Source organism: Miscanthus floridulus, chromosome 8 (assembly GCF_019320115.1).
Source record: "Miscanthus floridulus cultivar M001 chromosome 8, ASM1932011v1, whole genome shotgun sequence".
NCBI classification, from domain to species: domain Eukaryota; kingdom Viridiplantae; phylum Streptophyta; class Magnoliopsida; order Poales; family Poaceae; genus Miscanthus; species Miscanthus floridulus.
In genome coordinates, this window is record NC_089587.1 from 189,572,847 (window position 1) to 189,587,060 (window position 14,214).

Here is a 14,214-nt window from a genome sequence, read left to right on the forward strand (position 1 = left end):
TTTCACACCATTGACAGTAAATTTGGGCTATAAGACAAAATAAAAACATGCATCGAATGGTCTGTCGGTGAGAAAATGTATGCACCTGGAAATTTCACACAGCGTTAGAACACACAAAGATGAAATTCATTCATTGGACAGTCCAGCGACAAAAACTACACACGCCGAACAATCAACGAGCGACACAAGAACGTGGAAGATGAAACACGTGCACCGGATGGTCCGATGGTGACCAAATTACAAATGTCGGACAATCTTGAGGCATGTTAAGTGCAGATCGGCAAAAAAAAACTGACAGTCCGGATGATGAATTGTACATAATGGACCGTCCGGTGCTTTCATAGAAAATTCTGTCCAGGTCGATTCTGAAACCAGCTCAAGCTGGGTTTGGTCCTTTTGGTGTCGTATTTTTATAGGTATCGATGTATTGCATGGCAATTTTGCCAAACACACGATGAGAATGGTAATTTAACGAAGACGAACTAGTTTTCTCATTTATGCAAGCATATATGCATCTGTATACTGTTAGGGAAGAAAAAAGAAGTTGCTAGCTAGGTGAACATTCGTTGATCAGTCCTCTTCTTCCACCGTGAAGTCCGGTTCCATGGGCTTCTTAATCGACGCCTTGCCGTCGACGCTGTGTCGGCGGGACCGCCTCAAGCTGCCCCCGGTCCGCACCTCGCCGCCCTCGCGCACCCTGAGCTCCACGGACGCGCGGCGCCGCTTGTGCCGGCGCCAGGCGGCCTGGATGGAGCAGGCGGCCCACGTGCGCCACTGGTGCGAGTAGAAGCGGAACCTGTGGCGGATGCGCGCGCTGTGCAGGCGGCGGAACAGCGACGCCACGAAGCGGAGGTCGTCGGCCACGAGCGCGAACGCCTCGACCTCGGACACGGCGCGCACGGTCCGGGTGGACAGCGGCAGCTTCGCCGAGGGCCGCGGGTCCAGCGCCCACGTCAGGAGCTCCTCCCCGCAGAACTCCCCGGCGCCGATGCGGCACGAGTTGAAGAAGCCGGTCCGCCCGCCCTGCGTCGTGTACGAGTCGAGGTAGCCCCGGATGATGAAGAGCATGGAGTCGACGGGGTCCAGCTCCCGCACCAGCCGCGTGCCGCGCGTGTACAGCGCCGGCCTCAGCCGCTCGCAGATCGCCTCCAGCATCTGCTCGTCCATCTCGTCGAACAGGGGCACCCTCCGGACGAGGTCCAGGCAGAGGTGGCGCTTGATGTCTCGGCGGATGTCCATGGGGAGGTCCTGGAGCAGGGCCTCCTCGTCGACGCCGCGCGTGGCCACCCACTGGTACTGGTGGTACCTCCTCACGCACTGCTTCAGCGGCTGGGGGATCTGCCGGTGGTGCATCCACCGCTCCATGTCCGTCCGCTTCGTCCGCCACTCCTCCAGCCGCACCATCGTTGCTTGGAGATAAGACTGTTGTGTTGTTATTCACCGACCACGCAGAACAAGACATGTCAGATCATTCACAGAGATCCTTAGTCGCCACGGATTTGGCTTACTTGCATGTTGCCGATGAGCAGGGCAAACAGCACCAACCCAAGAACGCCGATGACGATCGCGAAGGTTATTTCACCGATGAACAAGCTCGTCGACAGATTCTGTCCTAAGCAGCTGTACGTCCATTTATCGAAACGCAAGTTAGCAGTAAATTAACCTCAGCTTGCTTAAGAGATCCTGGCTTCGTTCCTGCTTACCTCAGGTTCTTGAGTCCCCACCAGAAGCAGTAGAAGTACTTCTGGGTGAAGGACGACGACGTGAGCTTGGCTTGCAGCGCCTCCCCGTAGATGCCGAACGGGTAGGACCCGTTGCCCGGCGTGCACAGGCTTGTGATGTTGCTCAGCTCATACCAGATGGTCCTGTTGCTGCTCAACGACTTGCAGTCGAAGAACATGGTCTGGCACGTCGGGCTCTCGAGAAGGCACGCCTCCCTCCAGCACGCCTCCTGCCTCTGCACCGAGAAGAGATACCACAGCGCTCCCAGCACCTGTACGTGCTCGTCCGGTTCCGTCGTCCAAAAAGAAAAGAAAATCAAATCAGCATCTATCTATCAACGCAAAAGAAGTCTGAAAGGATGAGCAGAGATATATAGAGGCGATCGAATTGAAGTACGTACGTGGCTTGCGAGCATGTAGAGGATCAGGTTGTACGCGGCGCAGGCCCACGCCGTCTCCGCCATGAAGCCCGTCGCCATGACGATCTGGCTCGAGAGCGGGAAGATCTGGAACAGCCGCGGGAGGTACTGGAAGATGATGCTGAACGGGAGGATGCTCTTCCTGTTCGCCGTCGGGGACTCATTCAGCGTCGGTATAACGATCCAGATCACCAACTGCATGCATGACAAACCAAACCGATCGATAGTATAGCTGGGCATGCATGCATATCTTCCAAAGCTCTCAATTCTTGCAACTGACAGACAGACATCAATGGCGGCTAGCTGCCTGGGCTGACCAACCTGCGGCAGGGGCAGCGCGGTGACGAGGTCTAACCAGAACGTCCGGCCAAGGTACCGCCTGGCGATCTTGTAGGGCTGGATGACGAGCTCGCCCCGCCCGAACACGCGCGACGACGGCGCGATGAAGGCGGTGCGGAAGCGGAACAGGATGTGCGCGGCGTAGAAGAGGTCCAGCAGCGAGCGGATCATGGAGAGCGTGAGCGCCAGCGAGTACCTGAACTCGATGCACACGTTGCTCTGCTGCGTGCCCGTCAGGTACAGGAACAGCGGGTCCACGAACAGCGACAGCAGGCAGGCGGACAGGAAGATCTTGTTCCACAGGTGGATCAGGTGCCCGCGCGGGTCGAAGAAGAGGTGGCTGCCGCTGCCGGCGTGCATCAGGGACTCCAGCTCCTCCGAGAAGGCGCGCGAGAGCACCCTGTCCTTCAGCGTCGGGTTCCGGCACGCCTTCTCCAGGCAGCCGCCGCGGAAACCCTGCCGGCATTTCCTGGGATCGTGAGCTTTGCCGTGCTTTCTGCTGCTGAGGTTCTGCTGCAGAGGGCTTGTTCTGAAGCTCTGAACCTCGATCTCTTTCTGAAACCTGAAATTTCGCAGAGAAGCATGGCTTTCGTTATAAACATTGATCCTGCTGAATCCTTTGTTCAATAACGTGGCTTTTCAGTTATTATATCTGATGAAAGTGGACATTTTAACTGTAGTGGAAGCTATCCTAATTAAGTTGCAGTTGTAACATGTAAACCTAACTTATTGAAATGTTAAACTAGACATAAAGTTTAACCTGAGAAGAGGTTTAGGATTTAATCGCGTGGGAAGAGGCACTCACCTGACATTTCGTGAAGCACCGGATGCCATGGTGATCTCTCACAGCTTCTGGTCACAAACGTTAAGGTATCCATCGATACAACTTATAAGCAAAACGGGTGCTACGATCGATGTGGAAACTGGTGTCCCAATAGATCATCAGCTATGAGACTGAAAGTGACCACGACACTGTGCTCAGCCATAAGAACTAAAAAGGCCATCTGCAACTACCTGAAACGGGGATCTTGTGATTACACTTAAAGGGGCCAAAGCAATTGTAATGAGGAGTTTCATATATGGTCAGGCAAACAACAGGCACACGGTGCTCTTCAGATATATGGTGTAAGTTCTGATCACCTCTGTTTGGGCACATAAAGTAGAACATCCCAGAGTCCATGCCCCACTCATATTGAGAGATCAAAACTTAATTTTCTTTAATGGAGCTGGACTGCTGGAGGAATAGAGGATACATGATCGTATTGCTTGGGCAATTTTGAGATGAAAAGTAAACTTCAGAGCAGAATAAGCGGGCGTGTCTTCCCATGTTTCACTTTTCCACGTCTGTCCGCTTGAACTTATCAGCCGGCTTATCACGTGACATGCAGGTTCTAGTCGTTTCTTCGTACTGACAGCTTGGGAGCAGAAGATCACAGAATAATCTGAAGATCTCCTTCACTCCTGACTGCCATTCCGGGGGCGCAGCCCGCAGCGTTTTGGTTGAAGTTCAGATGATAATAATAATAATAATAATAACAATAATAAAAATGGGAAAAAAAATTGGGTTGACGGCGGGAGCACCGATGCGCCCGTGCGCCCCCCTGCCCGATGGTTGGCATGTGAACCCAGACGCGATCGCATGGCAAGTGTGAACGACGCCCAGATTTGGAGCCCAGTCCTCGCGCCGGTTTGGATGGCTGCATGCAGATTTGGAGTAACTTCTGCGGCCGCACGTTCGCGTCTAGGTTCACGTGGCAACTATCCGGCAGGGGGTGCACGGGCGCGTCGGTGCTCTGGTCGCCCACCCAATTTAAAAAAATGCTAAGCTGATGGTAGGTGCAGCCTGGGAGAGTTTCCTTGCCTGAGCTTAGGCGCTTACTAATTCAGTTGAAACACTATTAGGCTTAATATGTACCATTAGCGATTGTTAGAGCATGTATCAGGACAAGTAAACTAATGTTATCTTTATTTCGTCTCGAGGACTCGCGCACATTAGCTGTTTAGCCTTTTAATTAACCTCCGCTGTACACTTTTCTCTCTGTGAAAGGCCATGGCTAGAAAAAATGTAAGGCATGTATTAATAGAGGATAACGTACACTAACGCATACCAAACAAAAACAAAAACAAAAGCAATCACTGTAGAAACGACAACGTGACAACCACTACAATAAACATAGCCCACTTTATCACCAAACCACCATCGGACATATACTACCAAGCATGACGTAGAAAAACAAGTGAAGAGCTTGGGAGAGAGAGAGAGAGGATGTTCTCAATAGCGATACCTCCAAATAGGGGATGACGTTTGCAAATACCGTCAACGCTAAATGAAACCCAAGGCTTTTGAACCGAACCTTGGAGGCAAGGGACCTCGTGACAGCACCTCTGACAAGCAGCGTGGGGTCAAAGACGTCACTATTGTTGGTCGCGATAGGGAGCCGAGCAGGGCATTCATGTGAAAATCCTGTACCTCCTAAACCATCACACCAAAGCACAATGTGGGTCACCAAAGCAACATAGAACTTGCCATCGCTATACAAGACAGGCTGTCGTGGGTTCGAATCCGCAACAATAATCGGGTTGTTCGATGTGGTTTGATGTGTGTGCCTTCGGCAGCTTAAGCACTCAAAACACAAGGCGTTTATCCTGGTTTGAGCACCTAAGCCCTACGTCAAGCAATGGTGTTCTTCTTGTTAAGGAATGCTCAATCGAGTTTTTACAATGGAGAAAGAGAGAGAGAGAGAGAGATGTAGGGGGTAGCGCTATACTAGTCTAGAGTTTGATCTACTAGGACCGATCAACTGATTCTCAATTCGACCAGTCTGTTCCTTTTTTGTCGGGGTCGTGATACCCCGGGTATCTCAAGACACCGGTTAGTTAGCCGCTCGGGCGGCCCAAACCAGCATAGGCCTAGCAACCGTGGCCCATTTGAGTTACACGGGTTTTGGGCCACACAATGAGACAAGTGGTCCGCCAGGACCTCTCCCTTCTCCTTCCACTACACGCTACGCAGTCGCGCTCGACCTCTCCTCCATCTTGACCCCTGGGGAGAGATAAGGAGAGGCCAGACGCGGTCAAGTACGCCTGCTCTAACGGAGACAGACATGCTCCACTCACTCCGCTAGGACTGAAGAGACAACCATCTCGGGAGCAGACACCACCCTGCGCGCCCCTGCACAGACAAGACAACACCACCAGACGGTGATGACCGGTACGGCACCGCACCGTCCAAATCTAGCCCGACAAGATGGGCGTACGGCCCCACCCACCGCGGGATGGGGCGCATGACCTCGCCCTTGACGTTTAAGACCGACCAAGCCACCAGGGACCTTGACTTCGCAGTCTAGGGTCGATGCCACCAGCATCACGACTAGCAAAGGTGACCAACGACCTAGGAGCGACTACTTACTCCCGTACGATCGCCACGACGCCCCTAGGAGAATAGGAGACGATGACAAAGGCCACGACAAGACCACATCGCACAAGATAGTTGGTGAACCACCATCGTGCCAACAGTGCCGTCATGACCGACAATGTAGCACCATGCCGCGACGTCGGAGCGAGACAACGACGATGACCATATCAGAACGTGCAATGACGCCAGGACAAGACAGGCATGCTTGCAGGGCAAGTTTACTAGTTTCTCCCTCCCTTGGGCTCACAACCACTCGGTCAGGAGAAACCCCTCTCTCTATATGTAACCTGGCCCCCAAACTCTATATAAGGGCAGCCAGGCCTCCCATCCAAGGGGACGAACTCTCAAGATTTCATTCGAGTATTCATTCACCTCACTCCTCCTACCTTTTTCCCTTAGCTTACACACCCCATTATAAGTGTTGTAACACGGCCTCTGAGAGTGGCAGAGACCTACGCGGCCAGCAGTTCGCAAAGACGTCTCCGACCAACTCCCAAGCAAAGGCCCAGCTACCACGCCTCCAGACCCAGAAAGATGACGGTTTCTCAGACTGCTTGCAGGACGCTGCCGGTGACCCTGGCGCAGCCTCTGCCCAGTTAGCTCGTAGGCGTCTTCGAGCGGAGGGGGCGGAGGCCGCCCCGCTGCAAGGCTAATCAAGTGCCAACGTTACCTATGTGTGTGTGCAGGTAACCAAAGGAAGGCGCTCGTGAACGACACGGGCGCGCCGGTTCGGCCTCCGCTCGTAGGGGCAGAGACCTAAGCAGGAGGACGGTAATACTAGGCATTGGGGGTCTATGGCCTCGGCGTCCAAGGGGCGGAGACCGATGGCGGAGGCCTAAAGGCCCTTCGCCAAATCCTGAGGCCCGATGGGGCGGAGGTCCAAAGGCCCGTCGCCGAATCCTGAGGCCTTGTGGGATGGAGACCGACGACGGAGGTCCAAAGGCCCATCGCCGAATCCTAAGGCCTGATGGGCCGGCTGATCGCGCAAGCCCAGTACCTGAGGGCGGCATGACAAGATTACCCCCGAGAGGAAAGGCGAGTAGTGGAATATTCCGAGAATGTACTGTAGCAGTTGAAGGGTACTATTGTAAACTCTATAAAAGTGGTAGTTGAGCCCTATAAATAGGGTACACTTGTAACAGTACCGGTGGTTGGAAAATGAATTAATGAAACCCTAGTTTTATGTGCCATTTCCCTACACGCCCACTTGCCGTGCCTGTTTCCCGAGCCTCCGCCTGAGGGCAGCGCTTGGCGGGCGGAGGCCTCTACCTCCTCCACACTGTCTGAGACTGCAAGTCTCAACATTGGCGCCCACCGTGGTTTGGCCAAGGAAAACCAACAATGGCAGGGAAAAGAAAAACCACCACCAGAGCAGCAACGACCATGGGTCAGAGAGGAAGGCCTAGGCGCACCACTCGTAGCACCTACACAACCTCGCCAGCGAAGGATGACACCAGAGCAGATGCCCAGGGTCAACCACCAGAACCCTAAGATCTAGAGATTCGAGATCCGGAGGCCCAACCAAACTCAGCCACAACACTCGAGCAAGAACTGCAACAGCTGCAAGCACAGTTGCAAAGAGCGCAACAAGAGAGGGACAGAATGGAAGCAGCATTCGCAGCTAATCAGCAAGCTATTCAAGCGTCAGCACAAGCAGCAGAAATAAGGCAGCAGTTGGCAGTCCTACATGCTGAGATGCTAAGTATGTAGCATGTAGTACCAGCGTCAACCTCCGCAATCCTAGCCTCCGCAGCAACACCAACTACAACCATACCACAAGGGCCTCCGCTAGTGATCAGCCCAACCATGATGCCATCTCAGGTGATGTGGAGGCCTATCGATCCCAAGTCCCAACTCTCTGAAGGCATACAACAATCGCCATGGCCAATGGCGTACAAGCCAATCACACTACCAAAGTTCAACGAAAAGACAGACCCCCATCAGTTCATTATGAGTTATGAGGCAGCAGTAGCCTCCGCCGACGGAGACGACACCATCCTAGCAAAGTCATTTGTTATTGCTGCCGAAGGTGACACGTTGGCTTGGTACTCCATGCTTAAACCAAGCATGGTCTATTCTTGGGAAAACCTTTGGGACAAGATATTGGCAAATTTCAAGGGGCTAACAGCACAGTCGCTAACATCCACAGATCTATTCCAGTGCAAGCAAATGTAGGGAGAGACACTACACGACTACTTCTAGAAATTCGTGCAACTAAAGGCGAAGGCACCAGACGTCCCAGACAAGATCGCCATCGAAGCAGCGATCAAAGGCCTTCGAATCGGGCCATTCGCAGCACACCTAGCAAGAAAGAAACCAACTTCTATACAACAGTTGTATGACGAGTTCGAGAAATACTACAGATCAGATAATGACCTCCGGAAAAGGCTGGAGGAGCAGGGTCAAAACAGATAGCAAAATAGCAGCAAAAACTCCCAGAAGAGCTATACGGACCAGAATGCATCAAATCAGAAACCAGGCCAGGGGCAAGTGCTCAGCACGAGGGTCAACCTTACCACAAACAAGGGCAACTGGCAACGCCAGCAGGGCCGGAGACCCAGACCAGGAACCAAGGTCGGCAAGGTTACCAAGGCAAAAACTGGAACAAAAACCACAAGCACAAACAACGCATGCCATATTGCATTTTTTCACAGCAAAAGCGTAGGGCACATCACCAAAGATTGTACGGAGACAAAAGAGACACAGGAAAGGATGAAGAACAAGCAGACTGCCTAACCTCCGACATAGCAGAGCGCAAGAGAGGTCAACACCACCTACACAACTGGCCACCAGCAGTACTGCCCAATGTACCCAACGCTAAATGCAAACCAAATACATCCCTCCACACTGGCCTATGCCTATTACCCAAACTTCCTACCAGCATGGTGGCCAGTGCCTTCGCAGCAGCCTCCGACGGGTAACTACAGGTCGAAGGCAAGCTTGACCTACATAAACCCAAAACCTCCTCACATAACCTACCTCAAAACAAACCCATCGTCACAAAACCAAAGCAGGTTCGAGCCTCCACCACAACAGCAACATATGCAGCAATTGCCTCCGTAGCCACCTCACAACCAACCCCCAACACCAAAAAATGAGCCAAACCTAGAAAACCAAGTCAACCCCCATGGACCGCTACCAACAATAGGCATGATACTACCAATCGCCGGAGGATCATCAATGGAGTTTCAAATGAAAAAGCAGAAAAAGGATCACCTCCGCCTGGTAAACAACGTAGCAGTCCAAGGCCCAGCAAAATACACAGATTGATCTAGAATCCCAATCACCTTCACAGAAGAAGATCTCTAGCTAGAAAGCTACCCTCACATAGACGCAATGGTAATCAAGACCAACATAGCATCATGGGAGATAAGCAGAGTGTTGATTGACACTAGCAGTTCAGCAGACATCATCTTTGCAAATACCTTTGACCAAATGAAGCTCAACAAGAATCAACTACTCCGAATCACCTTTGATAGGATTCAGAGGCAAGCAGATACAAGCACTAGGAAAGATATCACTCCCAGTGTCATTTGGAACCCAAGCAAATGCTAGAACTGAGTACATAACCTTCGACGTCGTCGATCTATATTACCCATACAATGCCATCTTGGGCAGAGGATTCACAACCAAATTTAACGCAGCCCTACATATGGCCTACCTGTGCATGAAAATACTAGCACTCCATGGTATTATCATAGTCCGAGGCAGCCAAAAAGAAGCAAGAAACATAGAAAAAGCAATCTACAGAGCCCAAAGAAACATCAACGCAGTCGAGTCGGTAGACAAAGAACTAGAGCCTCCGGATATGCCCAGAGGAAAAACAGATATGGCAGGTCAAGAAGAGACAAAGGTGACCCCTCTAGAAAAGGAGTTACCAGACAGAAAAGTAACAATCAGCTCAGAATTGAGCAAAGCAGAGGAGGAAGAACTCATGGAAACTCTAGTAAAAAATAAAGACATCTTCGCCTAGTCAGCCTCCGACCTATAGGGAGTCAGTAGGGACATCATACAACATGAACTGGATATCAATGAAAACATGAGGCCAAGAAAGCAGAAACAGAGAAAAATGTCAGAGGACAGAATCCTAGCAGCAAAGGCGGAGGTGCAAAGATTGCTAGATGCAAAAGTCATCAGGGAAGTCAAGTATTCAGAATGACTTGCAAACGTAGTACTAGTACCAAAGAAGAATGGTAAAATGAGAATGTGCATAGATTTCACAGATCTGAACAAAGCTTGCAAAAAAGACCCTTTCCCATTGCCAAGAATAGATGCCTCCGTCGACAAGGCAGCTAGATGCTAGAGGTTTTCTCTCCTCGACTGTTTCTCTGGGTATCACCAAATCTGGATGAAAAAAGAAGACAAAGACAAGACAAGTTTCACCACTCCATTCGGGACATATTGCTACACCAGAATGCCGGAGGGCCTCAAAAATGCTGGAGTAACCTTTGCTAGAATGACAAAGGAAGTTTTGGGCTCACAACTAGATAGAAACATCATAGCCTACGTCGATGACATAGTGGTCATGAGCAAGAACAAGGATGATCATGTCTCTAACTTATAGGAGACCTTCGCCAACCTCAGGACAGCTGGCCTCCGCCTCAACCTAGAAAAATGTATATTTGGAGTCATAAAAGGAAAGATGCTCGGATACATCATAAGTAGCGAAGGCATCAAAGCGAACCCAGACAAAACTAGAGCAATAATGACAATGGCAGAACCCAAAAACAAGAAAGAAGTGCAAAAGCTGACGAGAAGAATAGCAGCGTTCAACAGATTCATCTCAAAATCAGTAGAACACAGCCTCTCCTTCTTCCAAGCCCTGAGGGGTGGAGACAACTTTGAGTGGGGGTCCAAGCAGTCGGAGGCATTTCATAACTTGAAAGAGTATCTGGCAAACTCATTGGTGGTCTCCGTCCTAGAATCAGATAGCCACCTATTGCTATATGTGGCGACCTCCGACCATGTAGTCAGCGTAGTCTTAGTTCACGAGCTAGAAAAAGAATCAGGCAAAACTCAAAAGCCACTTTATTTTATCTCAGAAGCACTGTCCGAAGCCAAGCTAAACTACACTGAGGTAGAAAAAGTTGCCTACGCAGTGCTGATGGCATCAAGAAAACTAAAGCATTATTTCCAAGCCCATGAAATCTTAGTTCCAACATCACTGCCACTACAAGACTTGCTCAGAAATAAAGAAGCCTCTGGCAGAATAGGTAAATGGGCTACAGAGCTATCATAGTTTGGTATCTCGTATGTCCCCAGAACAGCAATCAAATCACAAGCACTAGCCGATTTTGTAGCAGATTGGACACCTCCGACAGAGCCCAAGGTACAACCAACCACTCAAGGCTGGATAGCATTCACGGATGGAGCCTGGGGCCAAGCCGAAGCAGGAGCCTCCGCCGTCCTAACAGCACCCTCCGGCATCAGACTGAAATACGCAGCAAGGCTAGAGTTCAAATCAACAAACAACATAGCAGAATATGAAGGCCTGATCCTAGCGCTCAGTAAAGCAAAGGCCCTAGGGGCAAAAACATTGACAGTCAAAATAGATTCTCAAGTGGTTACTGGCCAAGTAGAGAAAGAATACACAGCAAGAGAGCCAGAACTCATCAAATACCTATCCGTTGTTAGAAATTTGGAGCGAAGATTCAAGGACTTCACCCTGAAGCACATCCCAAGATCAGAAAATGCAGAGGCAGATGAACTAGCTAAAGCTGCGGCAAACAACCTACCACTGCCACTAAACACTTTTTACCAGATCCTGAAGTCTCCAGCAACTGCGGAGACATCTAAGGCACCTAAGCCCATACTACACCTGCAAAATGAAGATTAGAGAAAGGCGATAACAGAATTCTTAGAAGGCAAAACCACCAAAGAAGATGAAGCAAAAGCAGCAAGAATATAGGCCAGGGCAAGAAATTACACAATCATAGATGGTGTACTGTACAAGAAAGGAGTAGTCCAGCCTCTCCTCAAATGCATATCGCAGAGCGAAGGAATAGAGTTGCTTCAAGAAATACACTCAGGAATTTGCGAGTCACACATTGGCTCTAGAGCACTATCAGCAAAGGCAATAAGGCATGACTTTTATTGGCCAACACACATACAAGATGCAGAGTAGATAGTCAAAACATGCAAAGCATGCCAAACATTCTCTCCCGGGCAGTCAAAACCATCGTCAGAGACCCAGCTTATACCCCCGACATGGCCGCTACAAAGATGGGGTATGGACCTAGTCGGCCCATTACCACCATCCCAAGGAGGAAACATATTCATAGTAGTGGCAGTAGAATATTTTACAAGATGGATAGAAGCAAAGCCGTTGGCGAAGATAACCTCAAAAACTGTTAGAAAATTCTTCTGGCAAAACATCATTTGTAGATTCGGTGTACCAAGGATTCTGACAGTAGACAATGGAAAACAATTCGATTCAGAGAACTTCAAAGAATTCTGCAAAAGCATTGGGACAAAACTAGCCTTCGCCTCAGTATACCACCCAGAGTCCAATGGTGCTGTGGAAAGAGCAAATAGAATAGTGTTTTCAGCAATATCAAAAACATTGTTGGGCCTACGCAAAGGAAAATGGGTAGATGAATTACCCAGAGTGATTTGGTCACACAATACATCTATCTCAAGAACAACAGGATTCACACCATTCAAACTGCTTTATGGAGAAGAGGCCATGATGCCAGAAGAAATCAAGCATGAAAGCCTCCACACAATGAGACAACTAATGTTGTAAGATGAAGAATATGCAAAAGAAACAATAGAAGCCATAAGACTGGAAGCAGTCGAAAACATTGCAAAATATCAGTCCCAAACTAAGAAGTGGAGAGACTCTCAAGTGGTAAGGAAAGACATAAAACACGGAGACCTCGTACTCAGAAGAAAACCCAACGCACAACTTGTTGGCAAACTGCAACCGAAATGGGAAGGCCCATACACAGCAACGGCAGCAGGTTGCCCTGGCTCTTTCCACTTGACCGACAGCGAAGGTGTCACGACAACCCACACCTAGAATATTGATAGCCTCTGTAGATACTACATCTAGGCAATGTACCAAAGGGCAACCTCCGCAAATAATAAGCGGAGGCCCCTCCATTCATTTACCTTTTAGCTCTTTTTTCTTCAACCCAAAAAATGTAAAAGAGCTTGTACTCTTTTCCTCACAGGGGAACTCCAAGCGGAGGTGAGTTTTTTAATGAGGCAGGCTCAATGTAAAAATCCTCTAGAAGTATAAAGAGGTAATTCCCCAAAAGAACACTTGAAAAGTCCAAAACCGAAAGCGGCCAGCTCTGGCGCCACAATATTCGGTGAACAAAAATAAGCATAGGTCCTTTCAAAGCGCCGGCCACAGGCATTGGCAATTTGAAATGACCTCTATAGCCAAACAGGCCTTCAACCTTGACAAAGACCTATCCAGAGTCAGGCATCAAGGCAGAAACCACCTTGGCCAAACAGGCCTTCGACCTTGACAAAGACCTGTCCAAATTCAGGCATCAAGGTAGAAACCACCTTGGCCAAACAGGCCTCCGACCCTTGACAAAGACCTGACCAGATTCAGGCATCAAGGCAAAAACAACCTTGGCCAAACAGGCCTCCGACCTTGATGAAGACCTGAACAAATTCAGGCATCAAGGCAAAAACAACCTCGGCCAAACAGGCCTCCGACCTTAACAAAAAACCACCCCAAGCATCAGGGGCAACACCATTATGGCGCTAGAACCAGGAAGAAGATCTCCACCATCGAAAACAGTAAAACGAGGAAAAGGTCTGACAAAACCCTATCACTTAGGCACTAGGCCTATTTACTTCAAAAGATCTCAAAAGGCACGAATAATTCAAGTAAGATATAGGCCATTAAAGCCAAGATGCGTTCCAACAAACAACGTACCAAAAATTTAACAACCAAAAGCCACCACCCCACTATAAAAACGGGTTCCTCCCACGCCCTTAAAACCTCAGTCAGCATAAGGCGCAAGGGGGGAAGAAGGCAGAGCACAAGCACAAGCCACAGAAATGGCCATGGAGGCAAGGGTCTCCTTAGATATCTAAGTCGGCCGTAGATATTGTACGAAAACTCATAAAATTGGAGGCACCAATAGATGGTCGGAGACAGTGGGAAAAGAGATAGGAACTACAGCACGATAATGAATAGTGCAGGCCTATGGAAGAAGGGGGATATCGCACGAAATCTCGTAACATCCCCCTGACACCGGAGACCTAACCTGCCATCTCCACAAATGAAACATGTCCCACGGGTGTGCAGCGTCGGAGGCCCATACCACTAGACAGCTAAAACAACCAGCTAAAGAAA

General features: G+C 49.9%; 1 protein-coding gene across 1 annotated transcript; it reads right to left on the minus strand.

The window, feature by feature from the left end:
* Positions 1 to 377: 377 nt before the first annotated feature.
* On the minus strand, positions 378 to 3,413 carry LOC136474346 (protein CNGC15b-like). The gene is made up of 6 exons (XM_066471938.1): positions 3,285 to 3,413; positions 2,462 to 3,041; positions 2,123 to 2,335; positions 1,704 to 1,993; positions 1,509 to 1,620; positions 378 to 1,422 (listed from the first exon to the last, which is right to left on the minus strand). The coding sequence occupies exons 1-6, from the start codon at positions 3,311 to 3,313 to the stop codon at positions 571 to 573; spliced, it is 2,076 nt and encodes a 691-aa protein (XP_066328035.1). The 5' UTR covers positions 3,314 to 3,413; the 3' UTR covers positions 378 to 570.
* Positions 3,414 to 14,214: the final 10,801 nt, after the last annotated feature.